This window comes from Rhopalosiphum padi, chromosome 1, assembly GCF_020882245.1.
Source record: "Rhopalosiphum padi isolate XX-2018 chromosome 1, ASM2088224v1, whole genome shotgun sequence".
Taxonomy (NCBI): Eukaryota; Metazoa; Arthropoda; class Insecta; order Hemiptera; family Aphididae; genus Rhopalosiphum; species Rhopalosiphum padi.
The window spans coordinates 6,200,897-6,221,540 of NC_083597.1; the positions used below are offsets into that span (position 1 = coordinate 6,200,897).

At 34.7% G+C, this 20,644-nt stretch overlaps 1 protein-coding gene across 2 annotated transcripts in view; it reads left to right on the forward strand.

Moving 5' to 3' along the window:
- Positions 1-20,644, forward strand: part of LOC132919982 (zinc finger protein 1) — a 167,491-nt gene that overhangs the window by 85,093 nt on the left and 61,754 nt on the right. For both annotated transcript variants that reach the window (XM_060981968.1, XM_060981959.1), the window contains 2 exons: positions 5,667-5,860; positions 6,818-6,944. In XM_060981968.1, the coding sequence (XP_060837951.1) occupies positions 5,667-5,860; positions 6,818-6,944 (321 nt within the window). The remainder of the gene's footprint in view (positions 1-5,666; positions 5,861-6,817; positions 6,945-20,644) is intronic.

Below are 20,644 nucleotides of genomic sequence, written 5' to 3' on the forward strand. Positions count from 1 at the left end.
GCCGCAGCCCTTCGTCTGCACGACATGCGTCCTCCGGAACCGGACTGTACTCGTCGAGTGATTTCACTCGTCATCGACTCTCCTCTTGTGTCGTTTAAGTACGTGGGACCGAGAACGTCTTCGTGGACAAATCTGTTGTCGTTCCTCAAAATCGAATTCACTGATTTTTTTTCTTGATAGTTTGAACCTTGTCTATTTCTTGCCACTACACGAGATGCACTTATTTAATTTATAATTATAATATTGTTATTAGGGACTTGCAGTCTTGGCGCCATGTACGCACGTGTAACAAATGATTATAATTCCGTTTTCCGACGTTAAAATATGAACTAGCGCAGTGTTTTAAGGGGAATGCCAACAATAAACTCGTTTTCGAAAAATGAATTTCTCAAGACTTGACGGAATCCGCGCTTGCCATTTTTTGCCGAGAAGTACTGAGACCATACGGCGGCGGACTCGTGCTCGAAAAATATAATGCGTAATTCAAATTAATTAAATACTTGCAAGTAGAAAATCCAACATAAATGCATTAATATTTTTGCTACAGTTAGTCAAAATATGTAGAGATATTAACTCGGTTATTCCGTGTAGCTGCTGTTGTATACATATATATATATATATATATATATACTAAACGCCAAGTGAACGTTACGGAAAAACGACGGCGGCTTTATGTATACCTATATATATGTACAGCCACACACACACACACACACACCGCTCATTCTTCTCCCTCAAGGCGCGCCTCCTGTTGCTGTAGCAGCTCTCTTAATTGCTATAAATGTTAAGTATTTGATTAAATTTAAGTGTTCTCCTGCTGGATAAATTATTAAGTACCTTGAATAACAAATCAGAGAGTTTCGGAAAATTCGATTAGCTTATCTTATGTATACCTAATTTTAAAGTTTCTCAATACTGTAGACGTCTTATATCAATGGTTATAAAATATTATCTTTTTATAATGTGCGATGATGATGATATTTAAAACGAAAAAGTTTTCTCAGTTTAAATCCGTTACTGATATTACAGACTTTTGATAAATTTGCATAACGTATAGGTTACATAACAATAAAAATAATAAAAAAAAACAAAAATTAGTATGTATCAACATTATACATTTCATCTAGGAAAGTTGATATTAGGTTCGTAATATATTTATATATATATATTATAATATAGGTATTAGCGTGATGAAAAGCGGCTCTATCGTAAAACGTTTCTGTCAGTTTGTTTACGACTTTCACAAGGATAATGATTTCAATATTTCATTGATATCATCAGTCATCGTCCACATGATAATACAATTTATGAAATATATTATATTATTAAATTCCGAATCCGGTGTCACTTGTTATAGCGTATTACGTCATCACGAACGCTAAGCACCTGACCATATACGCTAGCGCGTTCAATCTCAAATTGGTTTTTCTTTTGCAAGATATTTCCAAAGTATATATGTGTATAATATAATATAATTTATTATTATTATGTGCGTAAAGCGGCGACGACGGATAATAATGTGTGAGCTGCAATAACGATATTGGTTCAGGGAAAATCTTTAGGTCTGATGCGCCGGCACGCTTGTTCTCCTCGTTTATATAACACACGTTCACATGTAGGCCACGGGGACGAGTCCTCACCGCATATTATTCGTCTCGCGAATTTGTTATTACCACCATCGGTCCACGTGACATTTTTTCCTTCCTATCGAGATGATACACGCACTGCCCCCTCCCCTCACACTCATACGATTTTTCGCCGATTCGCTTTTCATTCCGCTGAAAGCCTAAATCTGTTGTGGCGATTATTATAAGTGTTGTAGACCCACCGTTTTATACGTACGAACCGAGATAAGAAGGAGAAAAAAATAGGATTTATCGTGAACTGTACTCCGCTTTCATCGCCATAAATGCGTATAATAATAATAATAATAATAATAATTATTATTATTATTGTTTTCACTATAATTCTTATTGGTATAATAATAATAGTGTATTAGTTTTATAAGGGTGGGATACACCGAGACACGCACACAGAGTCTAAACAAATATCTAAAATTCTTTCGGAATTGCCTTCTATATTTCTATAGTTAATTTCTATTTCAGTAGTGTTTATCTTTGTATAGTTTATATATTCATGTGTACAGGCGTCAGTGTATAATATTATTTCTTATTTAGGTACACTTATATATTACGTAGTGCATATATCAAGGTAATTATATGATGTCGTGGATTAGGCCCCCTGGCCCCTGCTGAAATAGCATTTTTCATTAATAGGTACAATTCTCAAGCTCATAATTAATAATTATAATACGTTTTTATAGTTGATAATTATGTTTTAAATATAGGTATTTAAGCTACCAAAAAAATACTGATGTAAAAAAATCTAAAAATATTTAGATGAAATATCATATATATATATATATAATCATAACATAATTTTGTATTAGGTAAGTAAATTTATTGTTATATAATATGTATATGTTTATCAAGTCAAATATTTTTTGGAGGAAATTGAAATATACCACTTCATCGCGTAGTACTTATTCTTTTGGTAATAAATGCTAAATAGCTTGTTAAAGTTTTTTATTAGGCATAATATACACCTACTTAAATTTAATGTTTAGATTTCTATATTACAATGTACGATAGGTATTATTTTTATTACCTGTAATTTACACAATTATGAAGTGAAATTTTACAATTTTATATTTTTATCTTTTCGTCAGGCTACAGTGTATACAACACACTCATTATATATATTTAACATACAATGTGTAGTATTCGCAAGTGACGGCAGACCAGCGTACAACCGATCGCGATAATTCAAATCTATATTGCCACGCGCGTCTATCCGTTCATGTTTTCCCTGGTTTACACATTCTCCACACGTATTCGTTTTAATTTTTGTGCGCGTTTCGAACGTTTTACGGCGTGCCGGCGATATCGTCGCGAAACGTTCATCTGAATATAAAGGGTGCGGTTTTTTTATTTAAAATTTATTATCATCATTATATACGGCACACGTATATGCACAACTATGTACAGTGACACAATAATGTTATTACAACAACAAGCTCGTGCACGTAAATATCACGTGTAATTATTTATATAATGTATGTGTGTGTGCAGCGCGGCGGTGAACGAATAAATTTCGAAAAAAAAAAACCGAAACAAACGGCAGTGGACGGACGAACGTTATACGTTATTGTACACGCGTGTTTTGACCCGGTGGAGCCATTTTTCATTGGTTATAGATGGGGGATGAGGGGATAGTAGAATGAGACTTAATTTGTGCTCCGTTTTTATTTTTTTTTTTGTACGCACTCATCCCGTCCGATTAGCGAGCGGCGTCACACATTATTTTGTTTTGTCGTCATACAGACGAGGAACAGTCGGTATTATTATAGTTTTACGACAACTATATGTTTTCACAAAACGTATACATATATATAATGCGTATTTTAAGTATACAATGTATATATATCCAAAACAATAATATTATAATACCGGACTGGCCATTGTCCGTGGTCGAAATTTGGATTTTTACACGTAGAGGTAGATATATATATATATTTATAAATGAGATGATATATTGTGTTATGCATGTACGTCGAGCGCATTGTTCTTTTTACTATTTTATTTTAGCGTATACTGCATATCATATGTACGTATATAATATACACACTGTTCGATCGGTGTGGAGGGCGTAAAACTAAAAAAAATACAACACAACAAACGATGTACCAACTCCCCCCTTCAACCACTTTTTTGTATTTATATATTATATTCTAAAGGAAAGTTTTCGCAGTCGACCCTCTCTTACCCCATTGCCCAGCCGACAATCACGCTTGCCTTATACGACACTGTAGCACATACATATATAATATATATATATAACTCTGTCACACATGTATATTTATTATATTATTTATATATTATTATAAATTCACGTCCGAATCTAACTCGCACACAATGCCAACCTAATGTCAAAATACTCTGCAGGACAACTTTTGAGCGTGTACGGAAATCGCGTCAAATTATGTCAAATCGGGAACTTTTTTATTTTCGAATTCGTTTTTTCAGTTCCTTTCCACCACTGACCACTTCTATAGTTGTCACCTCCTAGTGTGCGTATAATAATAATACCATACAATATTACGTTACATACACACAAAACACGCAGAAAAAGTTGTTTTATTATATCCGTGACACGACAATATTGTGTATAATATTCATGTTGGGTCACGTGTGGTAGTCGTGTCGCTCTAGATGCCTATAGACGTAGCCGAAAAGGTGACCTTTTGTAAGGTATCGGGCTCGTACGATATGGATTGCGTTTAGATAAAAACGATCGCCAGATGATGATGAGTAGCTGTATTGTGGAGGCGGTGATGGTGGGGTGCAAACCAGGGGGAAGCCATCTGGCGTGTCGTGCAGTGTCATTAGTGCGCGTGTGTGCGCACGCGGGTGGAGAAGAAAAACAACAGCGCATGGGGTTGATTGGTTTCGGATGGATTGACATGATTGCTAATTCGACGGGAGCTCCCCCCACCTCTTCGATCGCCACGGCCACCGCTTCGAACTGCGCTCGCGGGAGAGCGCGCGCGGAATAAAGGGGAACCCTTTCAATACCTACCGGACTTAATTACTATGCTCATCAGCGGCACATGTCGCGCGCGAAACGACGACATTTGCCTTCGCCGCGCAGCGCAGTGAAATAATAGTAATAATACATATATTATATTATGAACAAAAAAGCCATATAGAGTCGAAAACAATCAAAGTGGTACCTATATATAATAATATTATACATTTATACTGCATTATTTAGTATACGGCGAGCAACGACGTGCAGTGATATCGACGGTGCAAACATATTATAGCCGGAGGGTGTGTATACTGCAGTGTATACAATGTGTACACAATATATGCAATATTATATGTATATACGGTGATAAGGTTATGTACGCACTGTGCAACTACCCGACGGCTCGTCGATAAATGTACCCCTCTTCTCGCCGTAACATAATATGTCGTTTCGTCGACGCACAGCATATATATATTATTATAACGAGGAAACACACTAAAGTGTATGAAATATCGTCGCCAAAACGACGGACGAGCCCTGTGTACAGTATATAGTATTATAGCAGTCGTCGCGGTGAGGGTCACTTAACTTAATGTACCAAAAGAGTTTTTCGGGCCGCTCCAAACGGCAGCTATCCGGGAGTGCGGAGGGATATTCGTCCAAGGTGGACCTCGCGATGAAAAGGCTCATAAATTCCCGTCCCTCTCCATTCGTCTCCGTTACTAATTTAAAATATGATTTATGTCCGTAGTATATAGTTAAAGCACGACGACGACGACGACTATACTGAACGACGATTTCGCTTTTCCTTTTTATTGCGTCCGCCGCCAATGCACCGCCACCCCTCTAACCGGGTATCGGAGCTATTTATCTGAACCGTTTTCGAGTAATAACCTATAAAAGTGTTTCGAGATGATTAAAGATTAGTTTTCCTTTTCGTTTTTCTATGCTCTTCTCCATATAATATTGTGTAATATATATATATATATATATATATACACACACAATATACACATGATATATTATATATGTATATTGTATATACTTACGCAATTTTTCTCATTATTTTTCCCCAGTGGAAAGCGCAGACTGTGACATTGTAGACCGCCAACAGGATATGACTTTGTGTGTGGAACAAGATGACGAAATTATTATCAATCCGGACACTAATCACAACCATCAGCCGCTGCTGTCGGCGGGTACCAATACCAAACGACAATTCATCAAAAATCGTAGTCAGACGGCTGAGGATACTAAAGATTCTTCTACGGTAAAATTTATAAATTATTTTAAGTATTTAAATATTTAACAATTTTATTATAACTGCAGTTAATTTTAATTATAATATATTAAAGAGTATTTAGCACAAAATAAATTATTTTCTTGTAGTCAAAACATTTATATTATGTATACAGTATACCTATTGTATAGTTATAGTTATAGATAGTAGTGTGTATAGTTATAATATAAACTGTATATAAGGTATAATATGATCCATATACAATATACATGTATAATTTAATTATAATTAAGTATTTATAGTTAATAATTCTACATTAGAAGGATTCAGTATTTATTATCTTTTTATTTATTAAAATAAATATATTTTGTTTAAGTCGTGAAAACGAACCTAACCTAACCTGACGTTAATACTCAAATATAATTATTGGCGTGAATTAATCTAGTTTGTTCTATAAAATTCTATAGTTTTTGAAAACACAACTGTAAACATTTAAATATTTACACTATACTCGACACTCGTAAAGTTAATATTTCTATTACGAACCAGGAAATTACACCCTAACCCTCTTAAAGACCCCAAGTAATATAATGTTCTTAAATAAGTAAACAGTAATAAAATATATATTTATTACAGCCAAATAAATTGAAATCGAGTGTGTAGAGTAAATTAACGATACATTTTTACTTAACAGTTTTCGTTTAAGTAGTTTTATTATATAGGTGCGCATTAGGTTTGTATGCGAATTTCCGAAAATCAAATAAAATACGTTTGTTAAATATCCGTATTATGAATTACCTATATCTATTTGAAAATATTTGTATTACATACTTGTTTGTTTAAAATTAACGTAATTTATTTTATCAATTATCAATACCAGGTACTATGATGTTATAATTATTGTTATAAAGAAACATCATTATTATTCATCTGTAAAAGTGGTAAATCGTATTGTTCAAAACTAAACGTTGTTTTTGATTTTTATAGTCGGCAAACGAAGATTGTACAAGTAGAGACGATGAAGAGGACATGACGGTAAATGACGAAGGCGATGGCACAGCTGCTGTTAAAGACGATGACGAAGGGGAAATGGCGATCAAGGACTGTGACAAAGGTAAGGAACTGCGCTTTTACCGTTTAATAATTCCGTATAATTTATAAATTATAGTTCCAAAAAACTCCTTTCGATATTAATGCTTGGCAATTAAGTGGCGGGTGAAAGGTTTTTTAGCCTCTTTACCCCACTGGAAAAGTCAGTGCTCTCCAAGTGAATTATTATCTCCAGAAGTCAAAGTGTATACTTCAGAAAGTTTAAGACCCAGGCGGGTGTTCTCTGTCTCTTATATACTCTGTATAGGTGGATCATTTTATCCGAAGTTTACGGCTAATTAAAAGTCGACGTTTAAATGAGCAGCGATTAATAAAATGACTGAAGTACTTAGACGTTTCGAAGGACAAAGGGCAACACAGTTCCGGAGCGATTAACGTTTTTTATTTTGTTATATTTTGTTTTATCAAAACCACTCAAAAACTCTCTCTGGTCCCTCAATGAAATCTTCCTAGAGTTTCTTGAATGTTTATTTGAAGTTTATATGACGATAAAGTTGATGTAGAAATTAGTAAAAACAAAACTAAAAATAATACATTTTTTTTGCCATAAAAGACTAAAAATGTCAAATTTTGATAGGATGTGTGTACGCATCGTGAATTTTAACTTATTGTACGAGTCAAAACTACTTATGTATATAACTATAATAAAACGTACTTACATATGTATAGGTACGTAGTTAATATTAATAGTTGCGTTTATAATTTTATTTATTTTTGGGACCTAATAAAAAAAATTTCATCATTCGATTTAAACAATAAAATTATCACGAGAATAAAATATTATAATATTATATATTATTTCCTCAAACTGAGGTGAACAACTACAAAATATATATTACTCCGCTCGTAGAGTATACTCGGCAGCGGTGGATCCACCCCTAACCGTAGTATCGCCTTTGGCGTCGTATATTGCGCGCCCGTTGTTGTTGTTATTATTATTATGATTATTGTCATTGTCGTCGTGTATAATACACGATATTATTATATTATATATTATATGATATACCATCGGGAAAAAAAACCAACCACGCCCAATTTTCCATTAGGCCCCAATGACAAAGATGACGTCATAAAAATAAACGCGCGCGACCGCACGGCGATTCGACTTCTCCGGCAGGATTATCGCGTCCGACACACTTTTATTGCCGATAATAAAAAAAAAAAATGTATAAGCAAAAAAGAAATAAGTAAAAATACGCTCTTTTTTCTTTTACGGGCGCGAACTCTGAGAATCGCCTGCCGCTAAACATTTTCGCAGTATCGCTTTCTTTTTATTATTTAATTTTCTCTTTGAGTAGATATATATATATATAAACGACTGCGGCGGGGGGCTGGAAGATTTTTATATATCATACTCTGTATATATATACCGTATACTCCCCCGTCGCACATACTTTTAATCAAAATCTCTCCGCGGTACGGACTCAAACCTTCGCGTGCGCCATGTCTCCAGGGACACATTCGTTACACACGGCGCGCGATCGAAACCGTTTTCGGGTCCTGTTGTTGCGGTCATCACGACACCATCCCTCTATGCTTTTATCGGAGAAATACTTCGAGACGGTAGTCGCGTAAACGTTTCCCGCGGGTAAGGTGAGAGCGTGTAAAATAGGATCATTAACACCAGTACACCACCGCCGCACACCTCTATCAGCGTATAGTCGATTCTCGCGTTACGGTGGGGCCGGTCAATCTCGACCAAAACAATCAAGGCGGAACACTTGTGTGTATATTTGTGAGTATATATACTACGTAGGGGTCTGTTAGCTTCCGTGCTCGCTTAACGACCATCTCTCGCGAGCACCACACTATTCCATGGTATATATATGTATGTATAATATGCGAGGAATAGTAACCGGAGGTGAATCGGCAGATAAGACCCTTCTTCCGTCATCATCGTCTTCGTCGCGACGATCTGATGTAATAAATACCGCGTATATATATGTACATTGTACACCTATAATATATATGTACGCGTGCAGTATGTGCTGTTGGAAGTCAAGGTTTCAATGATCGCCTTGTATACATTGTGTACGGGGAAAAAATTAATTTTTAAGACCCCCGTCGCGACAGGGCTTTTAGTCGAGAGTTTCCGGATCAAGAGAGCGCTGCCAAGAGAGCGCATATTATTCCGGTCGTCCGTTCCGCGATTTCGTAAATCATTTTTATTGGTCCGAACGAGTTCGGCTGCCGCTGCTACTGCTGCATATAGCTGTGACAACACAACGGTCGTCGTCGCGTCAGCCTTTGCCAAACGCCAAACGCTCGATGGGTAGGCGTATCTTTTTTTCTTCACCCGCGTCGCGCCTTTATCGCCTCCACCAATCCCTCCACATCGGAACAATAATGTCGTTCCGGTTTTTGGCATGACCGGGCCAATAATTTTGAGCGCACCGAAGACACGACGTACATTATTATTATATAGCTGCGCGTAGTAGTAGACAACGATAAAAACGTTAAACAAATGGTTGTAATAGAATGGCGTGCCTATATTCCATTTGCAGTTAAGATTGAGTGATTATATGTGTGCTGCAGTATCAGCGCGGGATGTTCACATATAATACATGTATATTATACATCATGTACTCTACCCTGCAAGTACCACGTAGTATATGGCAGTACATAATAGTATATATATTATACGGATATCGTACAATATATGTGTAATATATCGCAACTGGTTATATATTTGAATATTTCACGTCCAGCACGGTGACGGTATTATGTAGAACGGCGGGCCTGTTGGAGATTTACGAGCGATCCTTAATAGGAGGACATTCTGGCAAGTTTCTCCGTCTCTGTCTCTCTGCTCTCCGTGTCCACTGCAATTTTTCTCCCGCTGCTCTAATAAGGTACTGCAAAACGTTCGCTGATTTTTTTTGATTTTTTTTTTACGGTTTTTGTGATCGTGCCAAATGCCCTTCTTCTGCGCGAGCGTCCACTATTATTAGTCAGTTATATTATACGCGTTTCATCGTGGTGGTCGCGGGATAGTTTGTAATGCACGCACAAAAGCCTATAGAGTCTATCCATCATTGATGATGTGTGTATAGAGATAAGGCGTGGCTGATATGATGGTGATAAAAAATCCGTTATGAATATTTTTGTACCTAGAGTAGAGGATTTCAAGAAAAAAAATGTCTTTTCTAACTTTCGATTGACCGGATAATATAGGTATTTGTATAATTACGGAACTGCAGCAATAGTCTTGTTATAATGACTGCGTGTGATTATATTCGACGTTATACAACATGACGCCGCGCACTGCCGTATACGCTTCGGCGGCGATCGTTTTCTTCATCATCCTCGTCGGCCGTAATTCATTTAAATTTTAACAAGCAAATTGAGCTTGACTGGTTGTTATGCTGACAATGATGACTTTAGTAATTAAATAATTTTTTTAATGATCCCGTCGTGCGCGTCTATTAGGGGCAATAAATTTGGCTGTAAAAAAATCTGCTTTGGTCGTTATAGTCGTTACGAAATAATTTATTTAAGTAGGTGGTATTAAAAAACATGTTATAAGAAACAAACGCTTGTTCAAATACATTATTTCAAGACAATTTTTGTTGCATGGTTTATTCTGTTTTATTATTTTTTTTTAAATTTATAATAAATCATATTATTAAAATATAGGCTGTTATCCATGCATATATGGTTCTATAATTCTGTTGTAGTTGGAATCCTACACTAAAATTAACCATTTTTTTTTCAAAAATGTGATTTTCTAATAAAATATCCTAATTTACTATTACGACTATAATACATAAGTTGGAATCTATTATTTATATGAATTAAATTAGTAGTTTTTATTATATATATGTATGTAATATGTATATAATCATTATAAAATATTATTTATTTGAAACAAATAATTGGTATTCATACCGATTAAACAAATTAAATACGTTTACCGCTCTATATGACTTTTCAGACTGAAAATATATATGTATATATTATTTATAGGTTTTAATTGAGTGTACGATTCGCATATTACACCCATAGTCCCTCAGCCTCGTAAGTTGTTATACACCTTATCACGCCATATTATATAACGCCAGTGCGTCCCACTGGAGTAATACTTTCTCAAGGCGTTTCGTTGACCGCATATACGACAGCTCTTCTTCCTGTCTGTATTTTACGGTGATAAAAAAAAAGACCCAAAAGTTTTTAATCAAAAGTTGGCCAGCGCAAAATATAATGTAATATATATATATATATCGCTTTGGATACATCGGCGATGTTGTTGTTGTTGGATGTGCGTGTGTGTGTGGGTGCGAATCCAACAAGTTTATGCGCCAAATAATACTTTTTGCGTTTCTTGCACAGTAAAAAAGAGATAGAAAAAAGAGAAAGAAAAAGAAAATAAAGAGGAAAGCGAGAGAACCTTTTTCCGTTTGAAAGGAGAGAAAATAATAAGTGAAGAGTATAGAGAAGAAAATGTGAGGGTAACAAAAAACTGTGATATATATATATATATACATGTATAAATAAGAAAATAAAAGTAATCCGGCTGAGGCCAAAGTGCGCCGCCGGTCCGGCGCCTTCAGTAATTCCGACGCTATTCCACGCGCGGCGGCGGGCGTCGTCCCCGTGTACATGTATATGTATATATATATATTATATTCATGTACCACACGACCACACCGCTCACAGTCGCGGACTACAATATAATACACGCACCGCTGATGCCGTTGTTGTACGATTGAGATGACGCGCGGGCGGCCGTTACGCCGAGGACGTTTTTAATTGACTTTTGTTCCAGAAAAATTACAAAATTCTCCCCCCACCGCGTCACCGTCGTTGTGTCCACGTCGTTGTCCTCGTCGCATTGATTATCGTTAATCGTTATGTTTTATAATATTATTATGCACAATCCTGCAGCCGTCGCCGATCCGTCGATTGCAGACCAATGGACGATTAAATATGATAACACTAAATAACGATATAGTAAAATAACATAAATATCATCATTCATCACTATGGCATAGAATTATAATAATAATAATTAGTATTATTGATAAGCGAGCGCGCGGTCACGTATATGGGTGCGGAGGCAGCTGATCCGATATTCTCATACGGTATAATATATCTAAATTATATTATGTTGTGTGCCGTGGTGTACATGTGGTTTTTATTTTTCATTTTGGTAACCTTCCAACGCGCAATGTTTCTCAGAAACGTAATACCGTGTACTTTGTGTTTTATGCGCGTTACGCGGTTAAACGCCCCGCGTGCACCGTACAAGCCAATCTGTACGGCAGCGGCGGTAATGGAGTATAATATTATATATTATACGGCCGCGGTGCGTGTGCGAAGCCGTCGTCGTAAACGTCCGGCGCGGGTTATTTTCAATCTCTCCATCCGCGAATCCTGAACGCGAAAATATAATAATAATTCCACAAATCGGACACAGATGTAATCTCGACGGCCGCCGAGTACGTACACGACGAAAACCTACCTATTATTATTATTATTAATGATCCCTTCGACTTTCACATGTTCCCTTCTACACTACAACGTCGCCGACGACGAGGGTCGAGACCTTAAGTATACAACGCTCCTGCTATACATCCGAATCAGTGCCGGAACTTCCGTATAGGTGCGGTGCCTGATAGGGACCCCAATTCCCAAATGTATATTATACGCATTCGTCGGATTTTATTATATACACATCATTAACGAAACAAAAATATTTTTAGTTATGACGTCTTAAAAATAATGTATATTTCAAAAGTAACTAATAATTCCTATGATACCAAGACTAACTCGTCCAATCGACGTTAAACGAGTGTCAATATTTTAAAAACATAACATATAAGAAACTTTTACCATTATACTATCACCGTAACACCATTAATATCACTATTTATCATACTACGCATAATATTCACAATTCGTTACAATTACATCAATTCAAAACGTCGCTGTTGTTACAGATATAAACAGGTATAAATATATCTAGGTATTCAATATTATTGCGTACAGATCCGTTTATCATAATATCAGTAATATCACGCTATATAATTTTAATAGCTATATCTATATATATATATATATATATATATATATTTATTTATTTATTTTGTAAATTCTAATTAAAATCGTTAGTAAAATAATCGCATTGAATTTTTCATGTACTCGTACTTATAGGACAATTCACAAATTATACCATTTTTTCTTTAGTAATTAATTTTTACAAATTCTGATTTTTGAAATTTTTAAAAATACTTAATGACCATGTTGTCAAATTAGATTTTTTATACTACTTAAAAAGTGTCATGTAGTGAAAAGCTTCTGTTTTTCAATGACAAACTGTTAAAAACGCATTAAACGAATGTTATGAATACATCGAGACAAACGGTTATCGTATTAACTTCGGAAATGGGTTCACGTGCATTTTTTTCAATTGGTCAATACATAGGTATTATAATATTTTAAGATCAAATTTATATGGTATTATATCATATAGGTAGTTAATGTATTATCGATAAGGCAATATAATAGTATCTAACTAATATGATTTTTAATAGAAGTAAAGTATAGGCAGACATTTTGTTTAGTGATAATTATAAATTAATATTAAAATATAAGCATAGAAAAGTTATTGATACCTAATTTATTATTCTTAATGTTTATTTAAATATTATTGAAACATTTATCGTTATTTTAAAAGTGATAAGAAAGCCCTTTATATAATATGAATAAAATAAATGTTACATACACAACTCATAATTAAATATTACATATATTATAAATAAAATAAATAAAGATCACGAGGGGAATGCCGTGGCTGTGAAGTCGGCCTAGTAATGACGTCATAGCAATATTATATGCGAACGTGAACATCAGTTAACGATTATTACACCGTTGTATGTAATATATATATATATAATATATTTATGTATAATTTATACTCTACCGCGACGGTATTATATTGTAATGGTACGGCCGGCCGTAAAGTAGTAAGAACTTCACTGCATATGTATATATGTATACGGTAAACCGTATTATATACACGTTTTCAATTATTGTAATCTCTTCGGGCGTGCACGACGTCGTCGTCGTCGCATATTATACCAAAGGAAACCCTTGCATTCCTCACCTCCTATCACTCTTTAACCACATCCCACCAATGACTGGGGGAGGAAGTATGCGCACAGTCTCTTCCAGCCGTCGGTCAGGAAATGTAGTTTTAATGTGCCGTTATCAAATTAACCCGAAAGTCGTCGTCGTCAACATCCACCTCATGCGCGCCCCCACCTCAGCAGCTTACTACCCGGTGGACCGTGCGGTGGACCGAAGTTTCAAATAAAGATCCACGAGTGGTGGCGACGGAGTGGGCAAAGTAGTGTGTGTGTGTGTGTGTATGCGTAGAGCAGCTACAGCAAGAGTTTAGGTCGGTCAGAGAGAAGCGGGCGAAACCATTAACGTTGTCGTCGTCGTCGTTGTCGTCGTCTCAGTCTTGGTCTCCCAAAACAAAGCACGTGTCCCCTCTTGCTCTCTCGGTCTATCTCAATACCGGAGGAGAAGGGGTATAAGGTCCGGCGGCGGCTATACGGTCTTAGCGGAATGGAATACAATCGCAATTTAAACTTGAATCCGTAAATCAAACGGGAAAAGGCGCGCGCGTACACCCACTCGTACACACACACCCAAACACATGCACATATACGCACGTATACACGTATACATTATATACATACACGCGCAGAACTTGTCGTCCGCCGCCAAGACGTAAACTTCCGTTTGCGGTTAACCTTATACGCGTTCTACCCCCGCCACTGCCGCAGTGCCCGTCTTACGAACGCGTAACGGATGCCCGGTGGCCTTTTCGGCTCTGTACGCACAACTTTATACCTCCGGGCCACCATGCTGTGGTGTGGAAACGAATAAGAAGACGAAGGGTTGGTTGGTTGGCGGACGACCTTTTTGTGTACGTGGTCCTTTGCGTCGCGTTTACATTTCCGGCAAAGAGAGCTTTTCAAAAGACGTTTTCTGCTACCACCGAGGTCGCTGCCACCGAGCCAAAACCGGGATGATATTTGTGCGTGTGTACAGCACTTCACGATTACAGAAATCCACAACAGATTGGTTCACGTTCCTCATATTCTTGTAGCACCAAGTGATTTTCCAAAATTACAAATTTTTTGCGTATTTATATTTCTATTTACATTATTTACGTTCTAAGTTAGTTATTGGTATACGTAACTGTATCATATTATACAAGTTAATCAAATAAAAATTATGTTATTAATAGATTTAAACGTTATTTAAATTATAATAATTATTTCATGAATCTATACGTGTTCCTTTAAGTATATATATTAATTCAATAAGCAAGAAATTTTACACATATATTATTATTTGCATTTAAATAATAATGTAAATACATTTTTTTTCGTGAAAAATATTACTTAATAATTTTTATATTTTTATGGTGGGTGGGGGGGGGAGAGGAGTGATGATAAAAAATAATAATTTTAAATAACTATAGAGAAAACCATGGTGTACGTGGTTGGTGTGGCTTTTTTTACCGGTTACAAATAGCGATCTTCTTCGTGTCAAACAAATCTTTACACTTGTCGGGGTGATTTTTTTTTTTATGAGACACGCCTCGAGTACTTAACAATGGATCTCCGTAACGAGGGACGAAGTGGAAAAACATTAAGCTCCACAGGGTAAATAATAATATTCCGGGTCTTTAAGCCTCGGTGAAAGTCATGGGCCATTTCTTCTTTTGGTCGTCCGGATTTTCTTCAGGGGTCGTTATTATTTTTCACTATCATCATCATCATCATCATCATCATCATCACCACCACTGCTCTTTTCTTCCATCGCCTCTATCGTGACGAAATATTTTACGCAGATTCTTGTGATTCGTCTGCTTTTTACCTTTGTCTAGGGGTGAGCATTGAGCAATTTATGAATAATTCATCGCCAAAAATGTACGAGTCATTTACTTTTGCGTGCGACACTAGAATTGTTGTGAATAATAATAGTAATAATAATAATAAAATATATGTATACACAAATAAGGAGACCAACATTTTTTTTAGAACGTTCGAGTATTTCACAATGTGCACAGCGGTGGTTCGAGTTTTATATTTAAAAGTCAAAATATAGCAATCGTTAATTAATTTCGCGGGCTCCTGTGGAACGTGTAGGGGAAGAGGGTTGCGTTGATAAATTATCTCGAATATTTAATAAGAGAAAACTTAATAGAAATGGAAATACGGCGTGTTTTATTTACGGAAAGACTTAATTGAGCTTCCCAGAAAGTTGAGCCGGATTTTGGGCATGGGCGGTAAGGTCAAGGAAAGGGTTGTTTTGAAAAATACATTGGAAGGGTGCGGCAGTGGTAGTAGCGGCGGCCGTCTAATTAATTCCACTCCAGCAAATCTAATTTCAAAACAAAAGAAATATAATTATTATTCTTGGGAGAGGAGCGTAAAATAGTAGATCTCTACGTGGGAAAACACAGTTCGAAGAGATTTAATGTTATTTTTATAGGAATAAAAAAAATTATAATAATAACTTAGCCAATCAGTAGTGTTGATTATACGAAAGTGTGACTAATTTGACTGATTGACTAAGTCGTTTTAAAACTTCAGTGAAGCATCTTTTTAAAATACATTCATTATTGAAATTATTGTTGCGGGATTTAAAAAAAAGTATTATTATACAAAATTGCGTTTATGCGCAACGGGATGGGGAAGCGAACAAAAAATAAGAATCCCCTTTATCCGGAAACCTCTTCAGGAATTCAGGGCTCACAAGAACAAGTCCTTTCAAGGGTCCAGTTTAATTAAATTAAACGATCCTCGGGCACATCTCTCCCCCTTCTTTATCCTGAAAGACGGTCAAGAGTTCTGAAGTACAACGGCTATTAAGTGTGTAATGCAGAGTGAGAGAGCGAACAGGATTCCTGCATTAAGGTATTTCGGTTATTAGATACACGAAATTAAACTTGTAGGAGATTGTGCTGTTCGACGCCTAAGTTTCTTTGAATGTTTCTCCGCCCTTAGGTGGAGTTTCCACCTAAAACACTGTTAGTTTGGTCAAGGAATGCAGATAGAAGGAAATATTGAAAACCTGTTTCACCTTTATGAACGCGTATGGAATCCCATGGTACTTGCATATAACTTATACAATATTCTGTAGTAACTATTATAATCAATAGGTTATATTATAATATAAAGTTCTGTTTAGTGAACTTAAATATGAATGAGCTAATATATGTGTGATTATTAAATGCTTTACAATTAAATATTAGAATATTTATTAATTTATTAATGATTTTTTAAAAAACAATTATTGTAAACACAATGATTATTTAAATTGTTTACTGAAACATATTCTAAACAAAATGTATAAATAATTAAAATGGTTTATTAATTTTTTTACAATGATTTAATTGTTTTTTAATTAATGTATTGATAACATATGAAAATAAAATAACATAAATAATTCATCAATTAATCGACAAAGAAATTTAGTTATTTTATCAAAACCTTTTATTTTCAATCAAAGAGGTGTATGTAAATTAGAGTTTGTACAGAATAATATCTATTTTTATTATTTTAGAAATATAGTTTAACATGTTTTCTATGATCTTCAACATACATTAGTAATTTTTAAATATAATCCTATTTATTTCATACGTAAAAAAAATAAAGTGTCTCATATAATTATGTTTATTAAATTGGATATTTGTAACTGCTAAAAATGGTTTACTTGATTTATTTTTGAGTTCTGGTAGTGATTTCTAAGTTCTTTGTGTGATCCCAAAAAATATTATCAAATGGGGAGAGTTCACATTAATTAGTGCACTGTCCCTAAGGATCTAAGACTAGGGGCTGGAGAATTTTTGTTTTTCAAAGGTACAGAATGAGTAATTAACGCGGGCATCAGGAGAATCATGGGATTGATTGATGGGGTTGCTCATCAGTGGTGATAGGCCGTAACTGTGTAGATAATGCATTTAAAACAAGAACGGGTGGGTTCCAGACAAGACGGGTGATGAACATGAGTGGTAGAGATCGCGGTGGTGCTAGTGGTGGTGGTAGTAGGAGTGGTAGGGGTGTGGAAGGACGAAAAAAACATAGATGGTGAAAAACCTCAGTTAAGTACATGGCGTCTAAGAGACGAAGTCCTAACCTTATTTCAAGAGGTCTAAAAGTATTAATCGTACCGTAGGCGGGTACCTCGGGTTTGATATACGACTTAGATGTCCCTGCAGAGGTGGAAAAAAGAAGTAAATTGCGTGATAAATTGCGGGAAAACCTTTCCTTTTTCTCCCTAGTTGTTTTTTCTCTTTTTCTTTCCTTCTATTTTGTTAAGGGGACAAATTGTCTAGCTGAATGGAAAACTCGATTTTCGGTAAAAACACAGAGGTGTACATATACTGGCTGGTGTGCCCGGAAAATCCACGTTGATTGTAAACGGGTCATAAGTCGTGATTAAAGTCGAGTTAACCCGGGACACACCCCCACACGTCTTTGCGGTGTATTGAGACAAATGTTTTGCGATTTAGTTACGCCAAAGCTTTTAGACGACTTTCCATTTATATATAATTTTTTTTACCTACACTCTTAACAATAAATTATATTTAAAAAGTCAATTTAAGTAAATTGCAATGTGCATTACATTATTATATATATATATATATATATATATATACATCTATATGATCTATTTATGTATACTTGTATAATAATCTATTATAATTTATATAAGTATACACTATACGTGTATGTATTATATTATGATAAATTACTTAAAACTGTAAATCCTAAATACGTTATTCGTTATAACTTTAAATTTATAATAATTTCTATTAAAAAAATTAATGTTGTACAATTTATATTAACATACTTTGTCTATAAATGTATTTTAAATTAAAAACCTAGGTTAGGTTGAGGTTATGTTGGTTAGTTAACCATATGTAGAAACCTTTAAATTATAATCTTAATTTTAAGCATTATTAATTATTTAATGTAGTTACCATACCTATATAAATTATATTTGTTCTATTATTATTACACATTTTCTTTATGTTTTCAAACATTAAATATCTTGTGAATATAAATGTTATAAATGTTTAAATTTATATTTTAAAAACGAAAACAGTCGTAAGGTAATATTATTTTGAGAAACATCGACGATGGAAATACGATTCACGCTATGATGTAACTTGTAATATGTACTTTAGTGTATAAAAACTGTTCCGAGAAAAAATATTCATAACAAAACTCGTCGTTGATGTGGCGGTGGAATATATTTGTTACATGGAGTTCTTGTGGATTTATCGTTCTAAGATGATGGATTTCTGCCAAAAGAATCATAATATCCAAAAATCCACTTAACTCTTACGAGCAAATTACTTGGTGAGACGACACTGCAACGGTAACAACAAAAGTGCCAGTCTCCTTTGCATTGCCCTCTTTTTTTTATTTCTTGACATCATCTATTTGTTGTCGTCTGTCACTGTAATATGTTTTACTCATTCTTAATATCTCAGTTTTTTGTAATAATTTTTACCACCTATTTTTTCGTAGCTAAATAATTTAAAAAACACAGAAAGATTCTAAAGAATTGCCAATTTTTCTTGAATTAAACATTTAATAATAAACATTTTATACGTGTTTCTTAAAGATTTAAATAATATTTTATTAAATACTGTCAACGCAGCAGTGAATAGACATAACTATAATATTATGGAGTATCAAAGTTGTCATCCTATTGAAATGGGTATAGTTAATGGATGGGTAATCATCCAAGAAAATTCCTTCTTACTTTGTTAGGGGGTTTCAAAACTGATTGGTGCCAGGTAGTCATCCGGCCGTGATGTTCACATCTGTGACCATCTTGTCTTTTATAAAGAGGGTGAAGGAACATTATAGGGATGAATTAATAATCTACGTATTGCGAAATATTCAAATGAGTAATATTGATATTGTTTAAATTTTCGATAAATATTTTATACGTTATTGTATCAAACATCAGAATATTAAAAAATGAATAAAATAAAATATGGTTTTACTAGGTATACAATATCTCCAACGATCCAGTCGAGTTTATTTCGACGTAAACAAGACCTACACTTGTTTTTCTTTCACGTTCAAATAATTATAATTTCATAATAAATAAAGAATGTAGGTACATGTGTCAAAAAAAAAAAAAAAAAATGAATATATAAAACCACAATATTACTATATTATATAGTATAATCATATTCATGTATTATAATATATATTACTCCAAAAATCCACGTGAATAAATATTAGCAATGAGCTTGTGAAAACGTGAAATTATGATATAATATATGCTCATCATCATAGCTGCTGATTCTTGGAAATTTTCAAACCGAAGATGAGCGTCTTTTTAGAAACATATATATATTGAGATTGCACATACCTACGTTATAATATTATATTGTTGTTCCTATATACTATTGTATACATGCGAGTGTTGTGTTTAACCGCGGTTAGTATAGCAGTCTTCTTCTTAAAAATACATCGCGCGCATATCACAAAATCATTAAAATTTCTCTGTACAAAAAAAAAAAAATCTAAAAAATCTCCTCTCATCGCTACCTCCATGAATAATTCATATCTATAAACACACATATATATATATATATATATATATATATACACGCACTTTGATGGTGAGACGGAATAATAGAGAGGGAGAGAGAAA